The 22,343-nt window shown below is 35.5% G+C and overlaps 1 protein-coding gene across 1 annotated transcript; it reads left to right on the forward strand.

Moving 5' to 3' along the window:
* Positions 1-7,861: 7,861 nt before the first annotated feature.
* Positions 7,862-21,652, forward strand: LOC133851490 (uncharacterized). The gene is made up of 12 exons (XM_062287932.1): positions 7,862-8,104; positions 8,825-9,186; positions 11,131-11,281; positions 14,427-14,902; positions 15,684-15,905; positions 16,024-16,359; positions 16,743-17,102; positions 17,196-17,276; positions 17,369-17,449; positions 18,978-19,361; positions 19,764-19,895; positions 21,045-21,652. The coding sequence occupies exons 2-12, from the start codon at positions 8,827-8,829 to the stop codon at positions 21,231-21,233; spliced, it is 2,772 nt and encodes a 923-aa protein (XP_062143916.1). The 5' UTR covers positions 7,862-8,104; positions 8,825-8,826; the 3' UTR covers positions 21,234-21,652.
* Positions 21,653-22,343: the final 691 nt, after the last annotated feature.

Genomic DNA, 22,343 nt, shown 5'->3' on the forward strand with positions numbered 1-22,343 from the left:
AAAAAAAAAAAAAAAAAAGGTCATTTATAGAGCTAATTAAGATACCCAAGAGGTCACAGTTTGTTTCTTCTCTTTATAACCTTCCTTGACAAACCTGTTAAAACTGATGCCATAAAATTATAGAAAAAGAAGCAAAGTTCTTGTCAGCATTAGATATGATTGGTGGTGGGTCGGAAAAAAGAAATAATTTAAAACCCTCTCTCCCTATTTTAATGCACTTCCAAAGTACCTTTTGTTTCGTTGCTGTTCCTCAGAGTCTTGAGCCAAGTCAAACGTATGCATCATCAAGTGTGGTCGGGTTTTATTTTCTTGGTACCATCAGACCATGTCTGAGTTTCAAAAGCCTTTGAAAACATATAGGAGTGTATGACCAAATAAAGCATTTACTGCAGCATATATGGTGCACACGCCAGTATTTAAGTCCCTAGATTTGGCAATGACCTCATTCAGAATCTATGTTCTTCTTCTACAAGACAAATATGGTGATTCAAGACTGATAACAGTTGCATAAAATTGTACCGTCATGGACCTCACCGACTCTTTAATGCATCTCATCCATCATATCCCATTATACTATTCTAGCTAGTGTATTAATATTATGTCGATCTCTTCTTCTGATAAACATGCAACAGATAGAGCTAATTAAGCATGCATTCAGACAATATTATTGTCCATCTCCATCTTCTTCTTCTTTATTTTTTGACCTACAAATCTTCCATGGCAATGAAGATTGCAGTAGACAATAATGATGGGTGTGTGCAACCTTCATTGACGTTCTGAAAAGGTTTCAAGTAAACCACTTTCGCACGACTGCAATTTTTCCCACTTACAATTGAGTGGACATTTATTGTTAGTGCAATAGTCGGGTATTCTATTATTACTACAATTTCTGCTATAAAGTTATTTACAAACTGACGTGGTCTGTAGTTTATAATTAAGAAAAAAAATCTGGTTTAACACTCAGATTATGGATTGACACTAAGCTTATAAATGACTTTATAATAAAAGTTGTAGTTATTTGATCTATAGGAACAAAACGCATTTATGGAGTTGAAAAAGTAAAAACTTTTACAAACAACTTCCAACACAAAACATGCATTCACAAAAAACTCGAAACTACTTTCATTTTTATGCAACATCAAAACACTTTCTCAACCAAAACATGCATGTAAAACTAGCTCGTAAAAATGGTTATTAAACACCATCATTATATCTGCTTAAGAGGCTTGAACTACTTTGAGTAGCTATAACTACTTTTGTATATTTGATCATTTCATGATGAGTGCAGGTAGGGATATATACTATAGCTTTTCCTATAGCAAGTTTCTTTATAAATTTGACTTGTCAATTTAATTAGTTTGTTGTTGAGTTGTCAACTATATAATCTTAGTCGTTTTATCAATTATGGACTGTCACGTTAGTTTATAAAAAAATTGCAATAAAAGTTGAAGTACTCCAAACATTTTTGTGTTAGGATACATATAATAGGATTTAGTGCGAAGCTGACATCCTTCCACACCAGAAAACAAATAACCTAGGTCACATACTGTGAGTATTAAAAAGAGTACGTATTTGAATCTCCCAGGGATAGAACCAGGGGGTCGGTGGATCATTCCCTTCTTAGTTTTGAACATTCATTTAGTCATTTATCATACTCATTTCACACTAGTTGATGAAACGTATTTGAAGTGGCTAATATAAAAAATTATTTAAAATACGATACATTAACTCACGTAATATAAAATGTAATAAATAAGCGTGAAGTGTAACATTTGTGAGAAAGGATGGTGTGGCTTTTTATATGTTCAAAAGCTTATTAGTCAGTCACTCAGCTTACTCCACGCTAGCTAGTGCCTGCTATCAGGAAGGTTTGAAATTCTTGAGTCCCATCCATGAAATCACCAGAAATTTTGGGGAGAAAAAGCAGAGTCCTAGTGCTGCAGTGCATCTAGGGAATCATATCTGCCTAGGAACCCTCCCCAGGCTTCTCAAAAACTCACGCACACACAGACGCACATTAGCACATACCCCACTCAAAAACTTGCGCCCAACACGCAAAGCCTACGTGCACTCTTACATTATTCTTCCCCCCCTGCTTGCACCATCCACTTCTTTCTAAAAGTAAAAGTTGATCACCCTCCTACACTTTGGCCCCACCCCCAATAGGTCATCTTGGAGGGCCCCCACATGCTGGTGGGACCCGACATATATCATGGCCAGAGATTCTTGATCCAAAGGCTAGCATTCTCTGCTAATAAAAGAGGTTTTAGAGCAAAAGTTCCCTGGCCTTTTTGGCAATATAAGACCAGACAGGAATCTGTATGGGTCTCCTTAGATATCCCCAGCTTTGAATTTCCTCAATTACTAGCATCATGGCATGGCATGGCTTGGCAGAGGTGTTTCTCCACACCCACACTTCGAATTTACTCATTGCTGTCATTAAATCTCACTCTCTCTCTCTCTCTCTCTCTCTCTCTAAATTGCACCTATAAATACAGAGCTCCTTCCTCTGTTTTTAATCAACTAAACTACAATCACCATTCTTCAACGTATGTGGTCTTTGATGGGTGTGAAGCTCCTTGTTGGAGAAGCAGGGCACGTGCAATGCTCTTGGCTCTCAAATGCCAGTGAACCCTTTGCACGTGCTCCCCTTCTCCAACATGGGTTCCTCACCCTTGGCTCTCTTCAACCTACCAAGTCAGCCTCCCAAGTGCATGCAGTTGTAGGTAATGCAGTCACTCTGTCTTGATTTTCTATCTTCTTTTTACTTTAACTTGTCTACTACTTTTCAGGCCAATTCCCTATGCGTTTACGTTGAGAGAACTCATATGCAGAAAGCATGGAAAGTTAATGAAACAAAACAAAGAAATGTTGGTCTTCTAAGCATGTCACATGTATATACAGTATATGCACAAAAACGAGATAGACTTCATTATTTACTCAGTAGCAGAGCTACACAGAGACCATACAGAGAGGCTATGCAGCCGGAATAGCATCCTTGAAATTTATGGTTGGGATGTAAAGTTGGTGTATCTATAATGGTATACATAATTTTATATTATTTAAATTTTTTAAAAGTTGTGTCAATATTAATTTTATATACTTTATTAGATACATTAACTTTAAATATTAATTATAAGACGGATAGAATCACTTCCTAATTAATTATCCACTATTTTGTCAAAATGTGAAATACTTCCACTAATCCTAATATTATAGTTGAATGATATATATATACACAATTATAAGAATGGAGAGGGTCCTTTTGGTTTAACGGTTTCAAAACGTGGGGTTTAAAAAAATAACGATTTCGAAATATGTTTTTTAAAAGAAAAATTTGAACATGAGGTAAAATCGCAGTTCAGCCTTTAAAATCGTGCATTTTTAAAAATACAACTCATTACCTGCGATTTAAAAATATAAAAAGGTTCATGTTTTCAAATCACACTTAAGTTAGTTCACTCCATAATTAGATTGACGCATAGAGAGAGTAGATTCAATTAAAGTTTTTTGAACGAGGTTTTATGTGTTTCATGCATTCCATCGCATACTCCTAAAAATATATAATAGTTTTAATTGGATTAAAAGATAAAACATTTGACAGATTATGTTAAGTGTCATGTCAACACCAATAAAAATATGACACACGTCACTATTAATAAAAAAAATAAATATATTAAATATATAAAACTTAAAAATTATTTTTTAAATAAAAAATAGGAAAAAAAAATGAAAGGGCAGCCATTTCATTTTTTTTTTATTTTTAAAAAAATAGTTTTATATATTTTTGTATTTAATATATATTTTTTTAAAAAATATTATTAGTGACACGTGTCAACTTTTTATTGGTGCTGACGTGGTTTCCAATAGAATATGTCAAATATTTTAACAGAATTTGACTTCTGGACTAAATTATTTTTTTGGCATACCCCATAAACCTTTGAATTTACTTTAATATGACATTGAGTAATTTATAAATTAGGTCAACTAAATAAATTGATTTTGAAATTATGCCCTAATAGTTAGTAGCTATTTTTTTTTTCTTTAAAAAAAAGGATTTTATTAAAATTTTGACTAGTTCTCGCGTATAGCTTTTCCACATGCCCATCAATATAACTTTTCAAAATAAATTCTTACCTTTAAGTGTAGTGCAGACCAGTTGACTTTTAACCATAATTTTGACCGTTTGAATTTTATATTTCATCTACACATTAAAAAAAACAATTATATTCCATCCACAAAAGATAAAGTGGGATTTCTTTTTGGAGTAATGGGATTTGTTCTATACTCAATACCATGCATAACTTTTGTTATATAGTTTTTGGCGTCGTTTTCGATTTGGGTTTATTGTTGATGAGTCCACCCATTTTAATGTTTCATTAACCCTGCTCTTTTGATGAATAAATGTTTTTACCAAAAAAGAAAAAATCCATTACTGACAAAGTTTTAAATGTAGGAAGGTCGGGGTGGAACCACTATTTTTGTGTGTGTGTGGTCTAAACCTAAGTAAATAAATAAGGGTGCATTTGGGATTGCGATTTTGTAGATAATAAGTGCGATTTTAAACCAAATCGCAGAACATAGATCGTTTGGGAACTGCGTTTTTAAAAATTGCGATTTGAAAACGCAGAAAATCTACTTTTTCAAATCGCAGATAAGATGGTGCTTTTTTGAAAACGCAGAATTTTAAAAGGTAAATTCGCGATTTTAAAGGCTAAACTGTGATTTTGCCAAACGCTTAACTGCATTTTTAAAAATCACTTTTTTCAAATCGCACATTTTAAAATCGTTATTTTAAATCGCACTTTTTGAAATCGCAAACCCAAACGGACCCTAAGTAAATAGATACATATGTATGTATGTGTGGACACATGTTTATGTAAAATAAAAATATACAAGTCTTAAATTTAATTTTATACTAAGTCATAATTGTATATAGAAATTACATTTTTATAAAATCATCTTAAAAGATAAATTTCCTTTCGAATACAAAATTCTCCTAGTTTACTATAAACATGTAAAAATAAAAAATCATTTTTAAAATTAAAAGCATTTGACATAAGAGTAGACCTATCATATGAGGGTTAAAAATTAAACATTTGACGGAGCCACGATATAAAAAATAATATTTTTATAGGAGTATTAAAAATTTTGGGGTTGCCGAAACCCTCCAACGACCAATGTTTGTCCGCCCGAGGGAATATATATAGGCTACCTGAAATTATATGACACTAAAATTATATATCATTGGGGTATGGGATAAAATTATAATGACTTGTTTGGTAAAGGTTTTTGAGGTAAGTTTTGTTTTTAAATAGTAATAAGAAGTGATTGATTTGATATAAAGTATAAATAATTTATATGAAAAAGTGAAAAGTTTTGTTTTGTAGTGGGTATTTTTGTTTGAATAGTAATAAAAAATTATTGACGTAATATAAAAAATGAAGGTAGAGGCAAAATCTTTTACAATGATTGTCCTTGATCATGGGGCCTTAACTTAGCGTTGGAGTTTTGACTGAAGTCCTTCAATTAAAGTCCCCACCAATTGCTTTTCAAATCGCTACTGGGTTCAGTCGTAAAAGGTGCTTAAAGCGACTTTGATATTCACTCACAATGGATATCTGTCAAAACCTCGCTAACTTTTCGTCCACGTGTCAGACAATGAAGGACCAAATTGGAGAATGAGTCATTCCATAAATTCATCCCATATTCGCTCTCCATGGCCAGCTACAACTAATCAAATCACTATATAGCATCCCTTTCTAGATTAATTGATGCTATCTCCATTTCTAAATCATCAGGTGTGTGGTGATATTTGAAGAATCACTCTACTCTAGATAACCATCCCAAGGGATCTCCGTCATCGCAGGATGAGAACTTCAATTTCATGCGTGGAGCTCCATACTCTTGCTTTCTTTGAAATTGAATTTCCGGTGACTCTCGATTTTGGTATGACCTAACGTCTTGCACCCTTCATGATCAAACTTCTAGCGACTCTCGATTTTTGTTAACCCATCGACTATTTAGAGCTCATTTGGTTGTTCTTGCAACAAAGCCTTGTATTAATTCCCTTAATTGTTCAAGAAATTTTGAATCCATTTTTTTATTCTATCGTTTAGTGGAATATTGCTACTGGAAGCCATGATGTACTTACTTAAGTTGGTAATATCAAGCTCTTTATTGGTAATATCAAGCTCTTTATTTCCTTTTTATCTTTTTTTTTTTTTTTTAAACTTATAGAGATATTTTTGCTTTATAGAAAATTTTTAAGGTCATTTTATTCTTTTTACAAGACATGGGGCACATTGTAAATTTTTGATAGTTTTGGGGGATAATGATGCAGGGTATGTCTGATAAACCTTTTGGTAGTTTTTTTTTTTTTTTTTAAAAAAATATTAATAAGAAGTTATTTGATATGATATAAAATATGGAGAACTTTTGATTTTTTTATAAGAAAAAGTAAAAAATATTGTTAAAAAGTAATTGATGTGATATAAAACGTAGAATGCTGTGAAAACCTTTTTACAGAAAAGAAATGAGAGTTTGCCGAACAAAGTCGCAATCTTTAGTTTGAGGGGCCAATTTACTAAATTAGGTGGTAGTAGAGTAGAAGGGATATATGTAATTTTTTTTTTTTGAAAAACTTTATTTATCACTTTTGATATTTCATCACTTTTGCAATCATAACCTTAAACTTTAAAATTGTCAATTTAGGGTATCGGTCTTCAATTTATTTATTTATTTTTAATTTCAACAAAACGTTATAATTTTCCGTTAAACAGGAATATTTTAAAAATTTTGACAGAATTTAACAGAAAATTATAACAACAGTCTATTAATTAAGGGATAATTGCACCGTTGGTCCCTGTGGTATACCATAATTATTTTTCACTCCCTATGGTTTAAAAAGTTCATGGGAGGTCCTCGTGATATGCAATAATTACAAATCGATCCCTGGCGTCAAATTTTGTTAAAATTTTTAACAGATTATATCCAATGCCACGTCAGTGACACATGTCGCCAATAAGATGGCGACACGTGTTCACCGTAATAAAAAAATATAAATTTATTAAAAAAATAAAAATACTTATTATTATTTTTTTTTTTTAAAAAAAAAATTTCAAAAAAAAAAAAACCTGAAGGGGCCGGCCACCCCCAGTGGCCGCAGGGGGTGGCGCGGAGCCACCCCAGTGGCTGGGGGCGGCCGGCTTCTTCAGCTTTTTTTTTTTGTTTTTTTTTTAAAAGAATAAGTATTTTTATTTATTTTTTAATAAATTTATATATTTTTATTACAGTAGACACGTGTCGCCATCTTATTGGCGACATGTGTCGCTGACGTGACATTTGACGGAATCTGTTAAAAATTTTAACAGAATTTGATGCTAGGGATCGATTTATAATTATTGCATATCACGAGGACCTCCCATGAACTTTTTAAACCATAGGGAGTGAAAAATAATTATGGTATACTACAGGGACCAACGGTGCAATTATCCCATTAATTAACTCTAATTTTGTTCTTATAAAAAAAAAAAAAAAAAATTATAGCAGATGTGATCAAGTCCATTTTCCCTTAAGGTGACTTTTGTTAAAAAGTAAGACTCAATGAACTTTATCAAGATGATTGAAATTAAAACATAGATTATCTTAAATTGGCACTTTTTAAAATCTGAAGCCATGGTTGAAAAAATGATGAAAGATAAGGGATTATAACTTTGTAAGGGAAGTTTTTTTTTTTTTTTTATTCTTCTTAGTCTGTACGGAAATAAACCTATCCATGCACTGGAATAGGAACTCCTACCAAGTGCTGAAACCAAACAGCCCTCTTCTTCCACACAAAAATAACCTAACGCACGACTCACAAATTCTCAAAACAAAATTGTAGCACCACAGTCGTGCTCCTAACCTCGCAGCCGGTCACCGGAGAAACAACTCCCACTGCGGCACCGGAGCAGCACTGAACGTCGTTCAGCCCGTCACCAGCACCTCCCCGGAACAACACAGCACCACTCATCCACCGGAGTAGCGCCGCTCTCCCACCGCACTCTTCGACGGATATCCACACACAGGCAGGGCATTCCAACCACCACACGCAGCCCTGCAGGTAACGACTGAGCAATAGCCCACTGCCACACATCAGCACCACACACGGCACCGCACTCCTCCCACTGCACACGGAACTGCACTGCAAAACCTCCCAAGAAAGCACTGCTCTGATATCAGATGGTAAGAACCGTTGTTCTTATCAACTGATGTCAGAGAAAAACAAAAGAAAAACAGAGAAATAAAAGAGATCGACCACTTCTAGGGGGTCGGCCTCCACAAATTGCTTATAGCAATTGACTGAAATTCTTATTCGGTGAATTTCCATGCTAATCATTTTAATAAAATACTAATTTATATACTTAGCTGATAGAATACTAATTATTTTAATAGATTCTTATTCGGTGAATGGCCATACTAATTATTCGGTGAACTAAGCATTTAACTCTCTGTTTGAGTTGGGGTTTACCAATTAATATACTTGGCTGATAGTGTAAATGTTTAGTTCGTTTTTATTGTATAGCAAGATGTTGCTGTTTTAGTTTGTATAGCAGACTTTGCAGTTGTTGGTCAGGTGTCGGTTGAAAAGAGAATTGGGTTAGCTCTATTTGTTTTTTCTTCTGAGTTGTAGTGTTTGTAACTACACTTGTAGTGTGGTCCAGTGTTGATGCTGGAGAGTTTTGTACTGTTTTGTTTCGTTTATAAAATTCCATTCATCCAAAAAATAAAATACTATTTATACGGTTTCTAACCAGAGAATAACTATTCTCTTCCAACATAGCCATGGCGGAGACAAAGCGAAAAGCTAGAGACGAGCCCAAGCACATGGAGAAGAAATCGAATAAGAAGAGAAAGCAAAAGCAATCAGAGTCTAAAACCCTATCCAAGAAGGACAAGAAAAGCGATGGGAGGAAGAGGAGCGGTCCTCGGTTGCCTAATTTGCTGCGAAAAGAACTCGACCACTTAAACCCTAAATTCCTCTCGAACAGCGAGGGAAATGAAGAGATTGATTCTGATGAGGGAGAGTTGTACACTGGGGACGTCTACGAGTACCAGGAGGGGGTCCCCCAAGAGGAGTCCAAGAAGAACCGCCGGTTCGACCCCGTCGAGAACTTTGAGTACGAGCTTCCTGAAAATTACAAGGTTCACTCTCTCTCTATTAATTTGTGCTGTGGTGCTTTGCATTGTGGAATTTGAATCGTTTTGAGGTGCTTTGTATTGCTGTATCATTAAGAGTTTTGTGAAATATCATGGATTTGTGTTTGTTTATATTGGAGTTTTGTGTGCTTTGTATTGCTGTATCATTAAGAGTTTTGTGAAATATCATGGATTTGTGTTTGTTTATATTGGAGTTTTGTGTTGTCTGATGTTCCTATCCTTTGAAACTTTTTTTTTTTGATAAGTAAGAAGACTTTATTAATGAAAGCGTAAGGCGCCCCTAAGTACACAGGAACAACCAAAGCTAACCCGTAAAAACCCAATAGAACCAATAAAACCCGAACCCCCGAAAACGAAGAAAACCCCTGAAACAAACTACAATAGCACCCAACTAAGAACAAAACAACCCACCACCCACCCACCAAAGCACACAAACCTACATCAAGTGTGCCTTGCCTTTCCTACTCCTAGAGGGACCTTTAGCATCACCATAATTGATGGAGCTATGCAGATTTAGTAGCTCCCTTTTTCCTTTAGACTTTTGGCATGCAATCATATTCTCCCGCTGAAAATCTTCTTCTATGGTATCCCTAATTGCCAAGGCCTCCTCCCCAAAATCCCCTTCCAATGCCCAATCCAAGGGCAATCCATCCCAATAATCATCTTCCTCCTCCCCCCAAACTACAATCTCCCCGTTGTGGTCAAAACCGACAGGCCAATTTCGAGATTGGGAGAATCCATTTCCCTCAATGGAACAAGGAGAGATGCAGCCACTCGGAGGAGAGGAAGGTCGAACCACCCCGACGTCCTTAACCTCCCGTGGCAAAACGGGGGGGACAGAAACAATCGGGGGAAGATTAAGAAAACCCTTCCTAAAAAGACCCTTTTTCACTGGAGTTTTTGTCCTTTGAAACTAGTGTGCTTTTTGAGGTTTTGTTAGTTGTTTGCTACATATTATCAGGGTTTTTATTGGTTTTTGTTATTTGGGCTTATGTGTGAAAGTTTTTAATCCAGTTTTATGTATTTGTAGCTTCTCAAGTTGCGATCTTTTGTAAATCTTTGCTTTCTTTGCATATTATTCTTTAGAAGTGTTGCCAGGCATATGGTCTCAAAATCTGGTAGCTAGTTGTGATTATGAAATTGAGTTCTAATAAGAAAGTTGAACAAAGGAAGTCCACAGTTTGATGGAATGTAGGAAATTATTTGAGATTTCAATGTGCTGGCCGTTTGTTTTATTTTATCTTCTTCTTCTTCTTCTCTCTCTCTCTTTTTTTTTTTTTTTAAAGTTTTTTTTTTTTTTAATTTTTTTTGCAATTGTATCTGCTAATGCAGAAAAGTAATTGGGAAATTTAAGTAAAATTTTTCTGTATATGGAAGAATTGAAATGATTAGTTTGTCCAGATGTGAGTCAATTTGAGCATTCAGGGTAAAGTTGTATATGCATTAAAAAAAATATATTGTAAATTAGTAACCTGTCTTTGGGTAGATTTAAATAGACAAAAGCAGGTGAAGGTAAATAAAATAAAGAAGTTTATACGAGGAAGTTAGCGTGCATAAAGAAATTTCAATTAATTGTTGCATGATTGGCTGAGACTCTTATCTTGCATTGTGAAGAGCACATCTTTGATACTTACAGCAGCTGTAAGCTACATTTTACTCACAGCCTTACTCTTGCATTAAAGAAGCAGCCTCCCAAACTTAGGTCAACTAAACTATATTGCTCCCCAGTCCTCACTGTCTTGCTTTTTGATTGCAGAATAGCATCAGTAGTATACATCCTGTGTACTTAGGGGCGCCTTACGTTTTTTTAATGAAATTCTCTTACTTATATATAAAAAAAAAGAATAGCATCAATTAATGTACAGCTTTCCAGTTCATTCGTTAACATGTGTATTTATTTGTACTTCTCTCTTTTTATTTCTTATGTAGGATGAGAATGTACTGTCAGATGATGACGATGAGAATGATGATGGTAGGGACAAGAGTGAAGATGCCAATAATGATGAGATTGAGGAGGATGATGGAAGGCATGCGAGGATGTTGCAAGGAATCACTGGAATGCCTAGTGAGGCTTTTGAAGGTAAGGTAGCGTGTTAAGATATATTAATTAGTTAAGTTTGAGGTGTGTATTGAACAGTGTAGTCAAATGCTAACCAGATGCTTGTCTTTGGGTTCGAGTGTGGTGAGATATTGATGCAATGAAAAGTCATTGAGTGGTGCAACATTGTCTAGTGGTTCACTAGGTTTAACATGACCCTGACCCATATAAATATTTGTATATTTATATGGGTTTATGTATGTGTGTATACATGTATGCAACTGAGAGATTTGGATCACCAATTCACCAATCCGATCGAATGGGCTTACCTAGGTTTAATAACTATGTTTGTAAGCATTCATGGATGCAGGCATCTATGCATGTATGTGCTTCACTCATGCAAGTATCTAAGTTAATCTTAGACATCTATGCCTTGAGGTCTCTTTTTTTTTTTTTTTAATTAGGAAAGGAAATTCATTAAAAGCACAAGGGCGCGTAACCCAAGTACATAAGAAGTATACAAGAGAAACACACAGCAATCAAGAGTGAGAAAAAAGAGAACAAAAATCAGCGTAGCTAGAGACATGGAGAAAGGCAGTAGTAGAGATCCACTCAAATAGGGATTAAGAAAACAAGTTCATAGATCTGACTTTGTTCTTTCTCGATCATCGAAGATTCAAGCGTTCCTTTCTTTCAAAATGCACCACATTAAAAAGGAAGAAATATCACTTATCAAAAAAAAAAGAAAAAGAAAGGAAGAAATATCATTCCAAACAATATTGACATCGTTCCGGCTGACCCTTCTATTCCAACACGCCAAAAGATCCACCACCCGTCTAGGCATAACCCACTCTATCCCAAACATTTGAAATACCATGATCCACAACTCTCGCAATATCACAATGAAGAAGAACATGATAAGTGGTTTCCCCACTCTTTTTATGCATACAATATCAATTTATCACTATGATGTGATGCTTGCAGAGATTATCCAAATTGAGATTTTTCCCAAGGGAAGCTTGGGCAAAGAAAGCCAACCTCAAAGGAGCCCTAGTCCTCCAAATGCTCTTTCAAGGGAAAGGGGAGTCAACGTTAGGAAGAAAAACCATGTAAAAGGATTTGACCTCAAGAAGGTTTTCTTTTTTGGGGCGTCCAACAAAGTGTATCATCGCGGCATCGCCCTCCTGGCATACCCTAGTGGAATACAAAACATTGAAGAAAGAGGAGACATAGTCCACCTCCCAATCATGCATCAGCCTGGTGATATTAATGTACCAATGAACCTGATAATTGCTAACACTCCTAAGGTTAGTCACCATTGCATCCCCTATTCCTTGTAAGGCAAAATAAATCTGGAAAGGATTCCTTCAAAGGACGATCTCCACACTATATGTCATGCCAAACCTGGTCCGAGAGCCATCACTAACCTCCACACTAGTAAAACTAGAGAAAACATCTCACCCTCTCCTAATGTGTTTTCAAAGACTCACCCCATAAGCTCTAATGACCCCCTTAGCATACCATCCACCCATCAAACTCTCATACTTGTTATCTACAATCCGATGCCAAAAAGCCTCTCTCTCCACAACAAACCTCTATAACCACTTACCCAACAAAGCTTGATTGAAAGAAGTGAAGCTCCTGATCCCTAACCCTCCAAGCTAAATAGGAGTACAAATCTTTTTCCAATTAGTAAGATGGAATTTAGGCTCATTATCCACAGTACCCTGCAAAAAATCCCTCCGGCAATTTTTCTAACCGATTAGCAACACCAACCGGGATTTTTTTTATATGAATAATTATAATTTTATTGAAAGAAAAGGGCAAAGCCCTTGTAGACAAAAAGTATACAAGAGCATTGAATACCCTAAAGGCTACTACAATTTAAAAAACAAATCAAATCTACCATATTCTCTGAGTCAAAATTAGGGACATTTACAATAACCCAATCCAAAAGAGATCTCAGAAATGAGGATTTTCGAAAAGCACATTAGACTCGCTATCCTCAAAGAGACGCCCATTCCTTTCTTTCCAAATGCTCCATATTAAGAGAGCAGGAATAACTTTCCAGATTGCCTCTTTGGGGTGACCCTGCCATTGAAACACCAACTGGGATAGGGAAGAGGGAAAGGAAATAGGTAGCAAGGTTGGTAAGAGTTCTTAATCAATGTTACTCGAACACCCTTAGCCATGTAAAGTCTTTTTCATGCAACTAATTTTCTCTCAATTTTCTCAATGATAGAATCCCATATAAACTTAGCCTTAAACTTCGTACCCAAAGGGAGGCCTGAATATTTCATAGGTAAGGATGAGACCCTACCACCTAGACTACGAGCCAAGCTACTCACATTTGGCACGTTACCCACAGGAATCAATTCCGATTTAGCTAAGTTAATCTTCAACCTAGAAGCAACTTCAAAGCAAAGGATTACACATCTCAGCTATCTAAAATTGTCTGGAGCAGTGCCACAGAAAATGACGGTATCATCAGCAAAAAGGAGATGGGATACAGATACAAGATCATCACTCCTAGCCCCCACTGAAAAACCAGAGATAAAGCCCTCAATCACAGCTGCGGCGTTGGTTTTTTTGATAAGTAATTACGAACCTTTGACTTCATTGGTGTTGAAGCAATTTCAAAAGAGTTGTGGCGTGTAAGGAACACTTTATTATCGTTGTACTGAACGGCCTGTGCTTGAAAAAACTTTGTAGGATTTTCTTTATGATGGAAGCTGATAGTTCAATATATAAGTTTTGAAGATTGGTATTTTCAAGGATAATTCATGCCTAGGCATTGTGTTTCACCTTTTCAGGTTTATATAAATAAAAAATATCTCTTGAGAGGATGTAGCTTATATGCAGTGTCATTGTCTTTTCTTTAATAAATTATTTTCTTACCTAGAAAAGAATTGAAATTCTGTAGGTGTTTACGTATCTGTGTTGATAGAAACTTGCATCCAAATGAGTTAGAGAACTGTACCATCAGAGGGCAGACCTCTGAAAGATTAAATCTTCAAGGATTAAGATTGCCTGTGTTTTGCCTCGTTGTCGAAAAAATTTCCATAATTACTTTAATTGAAATGTGCTCCAAACGGGGCATTTAGGGATTATTCTTGTGGCTGCTAGAAGTCATCCATCTATCCTTTCAGATATTGTAACATGATTTCATTCAACTTTTTTTACACAGGAAAGAGGAAGAAAAACAATGTTGTTATATCTGAGGGATATCCAGAGTCTGAGTATAATCCTAGTCGTGATGTTTTGGATGGTGATGGCCGCATTAGGATGGAAGACCTTCTAGGTCCTCTTCAAGATAAACCTGGTTTTGGCAAACTTAGAAAGAGAATGGATCAACTGAAGAAATCTGAGGTTATTGAAGCTCCGCTTCCACAAGCGGTTCGGGAGAAGGTGGAGAGGGGTACAGCGTATAAAATATCACAGAAAGAGATTACCAAGTGGGAGCCCATAGTCAAGAGGAACAGGGAGGCACCTACCATATATTTTGATGAAGATACAGACCTAGGTTTTTCAACTGTAGGAGCAATTGCTTCTGAATTTGAACCTAGAACTGAATTTGAGAAGAAAATGGCATCATTAATCTCTCATGACAATGTTATGGAAGCTCACAGGAAAGATGGTTCCAGGCTTCTTGAATTAAACAAGGTATGGAAGTTATATATATATATATATATATTTTGTTCAATAAATCTTGTGTTCTATCATGTATAGTATAATAATCCTTCCCCTTTCTCTACTGTTAAAAAAGTGTTTTTCCTTTTGTGGTACAGTTATGTAAAAATTACTGATCTGCCTAAGCATTTGCAACTTTAGGATGTAATTGCAATTCTTGAAGTTGCATATTTTATTGAAGCTTTTCTATCTACTTGGTTATATTGAAGACAATTGTGGAAATTATCGAAGTAAAGATGTCACCTGTGTGAATGGACATGTGGGAGATTATTGGCAAACATGAGTATTTAATAAAATGAAAGCATTGAAATCATTTTTATGCGCTCTAGTGAAATAATTGGATTTTATCATTATATGTCCAATGGTTACTGATGGAGCATATCCACAAACCCACTTCAATTTTATTCATTTTTATTGTCCTATAACAGTTTATTAAAAAAATATCACTGCCTGATTTGTGGGTGGCTTTTATTGCATGGAGTAAACAAAATGTCTCTAAAGTAAGCATATGCATTTGAAAACAAAATTAACATCAAAAGCGTCCAGAAAGAAAGAAAAGTTAATCCTGTAAAGTTACATATGAATATCAGCTAGGTTCTTTGATGCTTCAGATTTTCTGGGAGGATCTTTTGAATTACAGATTTTGTGATGTTTGTTTTGTGACATTATTGATCTGTGCCTGTGTGAAGCTCAATTTTGCCTTTCATTTTTTGGTTGGTGGGGAATGTTTCTCATTTTCAATCATGCTTGGCAGGTATCTGTGGAAGATGAAAAGGAGCGGCAGAATCGTATTGCTAAAATGCGCAGCCTTCTTTTCCGTCATGAAATGAAGGCAAAGCACATAAAAAATATCAAATCCAAAACATACCATCGTTTGTTGAAGAAAGATAGAATGAAGGGAGCAGCCGCACAGATTGAAATGGATCCAGAAGCTGCTAAAGAGCTGGCATTGAAGCAAGAGTTCAAACGGGCAGAGGTGACCATTGTTGTTAATAATTTTGTAGATAGATGACATGTAATACACTCTGGGTTAATTTTTATGCTGAAAAACTAAACCGGAGTAGTAAATCTATTCTATTTCCAAATTGATGCAGGAACGCATGACACTTAAACACAAAAACACGTCCAAATGGGCAACTCGCGTTCTACGGCGTGGTTTGCAGGCTCAAGATGAGGGTACTAGAGCTGCTATATCCGAACAGCTCCACCAGCATGCTCTTTTGACAAGAAAAATGAACACTATGAAAGACGGTAGCAGCAACAGTGGTAGTGATGACACTAGTGATGAGGATGATGCAGATGAAAATTCAGCTGTTTCAAACCAGGATAGGACATCCAAGTTGTTAGAAAAAGCGAAAGAGAAGACCCTCAAGATATTAGAAGAAGAGGATGAAGAGCCTAAATCAGGATTGCTTTCTTTACCTTTCATGGTAATCTTTGTTGTTCTCTTGTTAGTTTTCTTAAGAAGTTGTACTATATTCTTTCGCTGGTGGTGTAAATTATATCTTCCATGGAGACCTAAAACTATTGGTTCTAATCCAACCCCTTGATGCCTCAAAAGATTAAGAAATTTGCAGCATATTTTCTATCAGCACATTGCTATTTTGCTTTTTAAGAAGTCTGGGGGCCACATGAAAAGGATCAAATTCATAAAAGAACAGTGTGACTCCATATTTCTGCTTGTTCTGTCCCCATCAGCCCTTACTCTTCTTAAGTTGGATCTTGCTTTGGACCTTGTAGTGTAAGCCGTTGACATGTGCTATGTTTTAATGTATACATAGTTATGATTTCTCTTTAATTTGCTTTTGGGTAGGAGCGTGGGCTCAAGAAAAGAAAGGAGGCAGCTGATGAAGAAGCTAAACTTGCTCTTCAAGAGTTTGAATTATCTTTGAGGCAGATGGAGGATTCAAGTGGGGCAGAAAATCCAAAGATAAAGGCTTCAAGTGGTAGAAGGGTATTTGGTGCTGCAGCTAAAATGCATGCTCCAGAATCGAGAAATATAACCAAATCAGATAACTTTTATGCTAATAGTGAAAGTGAAGATGACTTGGAGGCCAAAGAAAATTTTGTTGATGTGGGGAACAATAGAAGTAATGATTTGCAGAATGATGTTAAAATTGATTCTGTTTTACCTCATGAAGATTCTGAGATTCGTCAGGATTCTGTTTTTAAGGTAATGGGATTTCTCTTGCAATTTTCCTGCTTTCTCCAAGACTTATATTTCTTTATCCGCAAGTGTGAAATATTTTTTTTTAATGGTTCACAGAGCTTTGATGATATTGTTAGAGACCCGGGTCCCAAGACAACATATGAAGTTGCTATTTTTGCATCGGACAGATGGAGAAAGGTTAGTTTTGCCGCCATTGTTTTGGAGGGAAGTAAGGATTTTCTTTCTTTTGGAAGTTTTCTTTTACTGATCATAATGTGTACAATGAGCAGATGGAAAGCAGAAATGAAGTGGATGCCAACAGCAAAAAGCCCCCAAAGGCTGTTGCACCTGAACATAATCAAGATTTAGAGGTATGATCTCTTTATTTGTTGATGGAAGTTGACTGCATTAAATAACATCCTTGATCAGATTTTCCTAATCATTGCAAAAGCAAATAATGTCATTGCAAGGGCACGTCAGCCAGCAAACAACTAAAATTAAGAGATTGAGAAAGGATGACATAACCCACCATGCGACATTTATGCGATCAATCCAGCTTATGGCCTGACAACATTAACATTAGTGTTGCTGCGCTAGCTCCCTACGGGGGATTAGTCTCACCGAAGGTGGGGACACCGTTGTTATCAAAAAAAAAAAAAAATTAGTGTTTTATTCTCTGAGGAAATATTGTGGACCTATTATAAAGTAAACTCTAAAACATTCACAAATCGCTGAACTTTAAGATTGGTTCCAGTCTAATGAAGCTCTATCATTACTCTTGATAGGAGATTCTGGGGTGTAGCCTACTCCGTAACAATCACATATACCAAAAGATCCACTTGGCATTATCCGTAGGATCGGTTCTAACTGCATTGGATAAAACTTCAAATATTTTGATTCAATCGTCTGAATAAATTCTTACTTGTTTGTCTTCAGAAATAAATAGTCCTTTAAGATTGAAATTGATGTTGATTTCCTGCAAACTTACTGGTTACGTATTAGAAATAACACATCTCTGTTGATAATGATTTTTTATCAAATTGATCCACTTTTTGGTGAAATTCTGTGGAATTGGTAGTAAGAAGGATACCATGAATCTTATTTATCCTAAAATGCCTCCATTTACTCTTTTTTTCTTTTTTCTTTTTTTATTGGTACCTCCATGTACTGTTTTACAGAAGTTTTTATGATTGAGAATCAAAACATTTTTTGATTTATGAACAAGAAGGTCCATTCAAGCGTAAAATACAGACTGTTCTTTTATTCAATAACAATGGATTGGATATTCTTTTTACTTCTTATCGTTACTAGTTCCATCTATGTGAAGATCTTATTAAATAACATGGCCACCTCGCCTTATCTTATAAAAAAAATGGATTGTGTGAACTGGTATTCCACACCCACACCCACACCCACCCCTCTCCTATTTATTTTTAAGTCTCATCTTCTTCCCTTCTACAATCAAGAAGAAACAGAGTCTCTCTCTCTCTCTCTCCAAAATGAAGATTTTCTGGTTGAAGTAATCTTTCTCCTTTCCGTGTTCTCTCTCTCACCGTCTCTCTCGTTGATGTTGATTTTCCATATGGGTTCTTGAAGAATTGAGTCAATAGAGATGTTTGTGTTGGGTGAATTCAAATTAATGTTTCTTATATACTAATCCAAAGATTAAAAAATGGATAAATTTAGAAATTTTGGTGGAATTTGGGAAATATCCGTGAAACCCATACGCTACTTATGGAACTATCTCAAGTTTTGCATAAACTGGTGCTTTCTTTGTATACCCATTCGAAGAGTATGATCTCTTTGCTAATCATTTATTTGTTTATTTATCTTTTAAATATTTGCACTATTTTTATGACTGGGTGCCATGCTGAATTTTTTGTTATTCATCTGTTTTAGGAACATGTAAAGGAACTGTGTGAGAATAGTGATACAGAGAGTGAAGGACAGATGGTGGATGGGGTTCTTGCTTTGGGTCCTAAACCATCTTATGAACTTCCTTCTCAAGCAGAGCTTATTCGTCAAGCTTTTGCGGGGGATGATGTGGAGGAAGATTTTGAGAATGATAAACTGGAGGTTCTGAACCAGGAAAATCCTGAACCTGAAAAGCCTGTTTTACTTCCTGGCTGGGGCCAGTGGACTCATGTACAGAAAAAGAAAGGCTTACCTTCTTGGATGCTGAAAGAACATGAGAATGCCAAGAGGAAGCGAGAAGAAGCTCTTAAGAAGAGGAAGGATGCACATCTCAAACATGTTATTATTTCTGAGAAGTTAGATGTAAAGGTTTGTGGTCTTAAATGCATCTCCAATAGCCAGCTAGAAATTTGAGATAACATCTAAAATTAAGCAGTCACCAGCCATGGATATTCACTGTTTGAATGGTCACTGAAAATGATAATATCTCTAAAATCTACAGTTTTACACGTTTCTGAAAATGATTATTTTAAATGGGTAAATGCTGAAAATCAAAGAGTGAGTTCTCTTTATCATATTGAAGTAGATATATGGTTAGTACTTCAGGCAATCATTTTCTGTTGTCTGGTGCATTGATGTTTAAGTTTTCTCATGTTGCCCTTCTAATTAAGTCCTGGTGTTCTGTTATTCGGCTTTTTATGTACACAAGTCTGCTTTATTGTTCCCTTTTCTGCTTAAATTAGACATTTTCTCCGTATTTGAATTTGGCAGGCTGAGAAACTCCTTACAAAAACATTGCCTTACCCTTTCACATCCAAGGAAGTTTTTGAGCAGAGTATCCGCATGCCAATTGGACCTGAATTCAACCCAGCAACAGCTGTTGGAGCTCTTAATCGGCCTGAAGTAAGTGCCTCACTACAATACCATTGCAGATTGGTTACCTTGATGAAGATTTTTTTTTTTATTTTTTTATTTTTTTTTGCATCTATGAAGATAATTAACCAAGTTAACTACCACATGAAAAGATAGCCTTCAATGAAGAAGTCCTGTGAACTACATCAATAAAACTTATTACTATTCATCAAAAAAGAAGTTTTGTGCTACGATATAAAAACCCTTTTTCCCTCTCCCATGAGTTAACAAGTGTTAGGTGTGAGGTGGTGTAGATGGCCTCAAGGGAAGTTTTTACACCAACGTAACGTGGTGTAAATTGGTCTAGTATTACGGAGATGTCAGATAAGACTATTTTTAAATCTATTCCTAATGGCTATTTCTGTATAGCGATGGCACAACCATTTTTATGTATTCCTATGCAACGTGGCCATAAAATTTGAGCTATTGGAGGCCTGCAAATTAGTCTAGTATTACAGAGAATCTTGATCGGGTCCACTCAGTTACAATCCTCAGAGCACCTCCAGCAGGAATAACCAAAATAACTATTGAAAAAGTACAAATTTCTATTTTATCTACTCATTTTTATATACACAGTCCAACAAATTCTCTATTCTACTATCTATTTTCTTTAAATATTATTTTGTTTGGAAAGAGTGTGAAAGAAAGAGGGAGAGAGAGTGAAAGATGGAAAAGGAGGGAGAGAAAATAGTAAAAAACTCTTTGTAGTGTGAATAGTAAATAGGCTCCTGAAGACCCTATTTATTATTCATACCAGAAGGAAAAATTCTATTCTGTCTATTCTGTTGGAGAAGAAAATTTGACTATTATGAATCATTTAACTATTTTGCTGGAGATGCTCTTTCCGGTTAGGACTGAAAGCCCATCAATCTTTGCGAGAGCATCTGTGTCAACTTAAAGAGTCTTCTATGTAATAAGTTCTCATAGGAGAACATTATCTCCTTGAGTTGTCGTGTAGAGTCGTCGTTGTTTGAGTAAAGTATTATAAAAAGTGAACTACCACCTGAAAAGAGAACCTCTAATGAAGAATTTTTGTGCTACCGTATAAACCCATTTCCCCTCCTCTTCCTTGAATTGATTGATGGGTGTAATTTATTTGCCTGCATTTCTCATTTCTCAACTTGAACGATTCTTGTGCAGGTGGTAAAGAAAGCTGGTTTAATTATAAAGCCAATCGAGTTCAAGGAAGTGAATCCTCATGAAAATACAGAGGATCACAAACGGAGTGGGCAGAAACAGAAGATGAAGAAGAGTAAAAGCAATGGTGGCAAAACGACTAAAAAGATGAAGCCGACAAAGGGCAAAACCACAAAGGTAAAAAAAAACTGAGACCCTCCCTCCCGTTTGTTGGGGATTTTGTTTTCTGATTCCTTTCTTCCTATAAAGATCTAAAGTCGTTCCCAGTTTTCCATGTTTGGGAAGAAGAATGGGGTAACACAGCAAAAGTACAAGGAAGAGAAATAATTAGTTATATAGAATTCGATAGGTGTATCTGTGAAATTATTTGTTCGAGTATTTGGTAATTTAAGGCAGTCAAGATTCAAGGAAGTGAGAATTTGAGAGGTTTCAATCCATGTATCTGCGGGTATACATTAGCTGTAATTTTTTTTTTTTTTTTTTTTTTTTTTTTTTTTTTTAAGTAATTGATTTTTCGCCTTAAATTCCAGTGTCTTGTTAAACTGATTGTAGTCTAGCAGACACAAGTTACTATTTACATGCCTTAATAAAAGATCGTTCCTACCTCTCAATTAAGCACAACAGTGGACGGTGGCTGCATTTGGACGAGGTAATGCTGTATAGTCAGTCTATAGAGTGCGATCAATATGCTAAAGCTGCCTAGTAAGACAGTTAGGACCGGTAATTTTTTACACGATTTGTGCATTTGGAAGATTTAATGATGTATAGTCTATAGAGTGTGATCACTATGCTAAAGCTACTTAGTAAGACAATTAAGACAAGTAATTTTTGACACAAAATTAGCAAGAAAAGTTGTTGAGTTTTACCCTTTTAATTGAATGGGTTGAATTAGAGTTTATCTATATAATTTTATACTTATATTTTGACACCAAATGAACCTAACAAACGACATTTAGGACTGACAATGTTTTACACAATCATATGCACTCATCTATATAAATCATTCACCCAAGTAAGCAATATCACATAAAAGACCTTAGTCTTTTTAATTTTTTATTTTTATCAAGGTTAATGCTCTCTACAACAAGGCTTACTTTGCAATCTTCCAAGAAATTAATTGGATCATCATAAACATAGGCAACAAAATCGACATAAAAATGAGCGTAATGCATAATGTTTCTCCTTCAGTCTTTTTTATCTCCACTCTGTGATCAAAGTCCTTGTAAGGGTTGCAGTCGTTGTAGTGGTGGTGGTTGTTGCGGAGGAATCCTCCCCATCAATATCTGCCTGTTATTGATGACA

Source organism: Alnus glutinosa, chromosome 12 (assembly GCF_958979055.1).
Source record: "Alnus glutinosa chromosome 12, dhAlnGlut1.1, whole genome shotgun sequence".
NCBI lineage: Eukaryota > Viridiplantae > Streptophyta > Magnoliopsida > Fagales > Betulaceae > Alnus > Alnus glutinosa.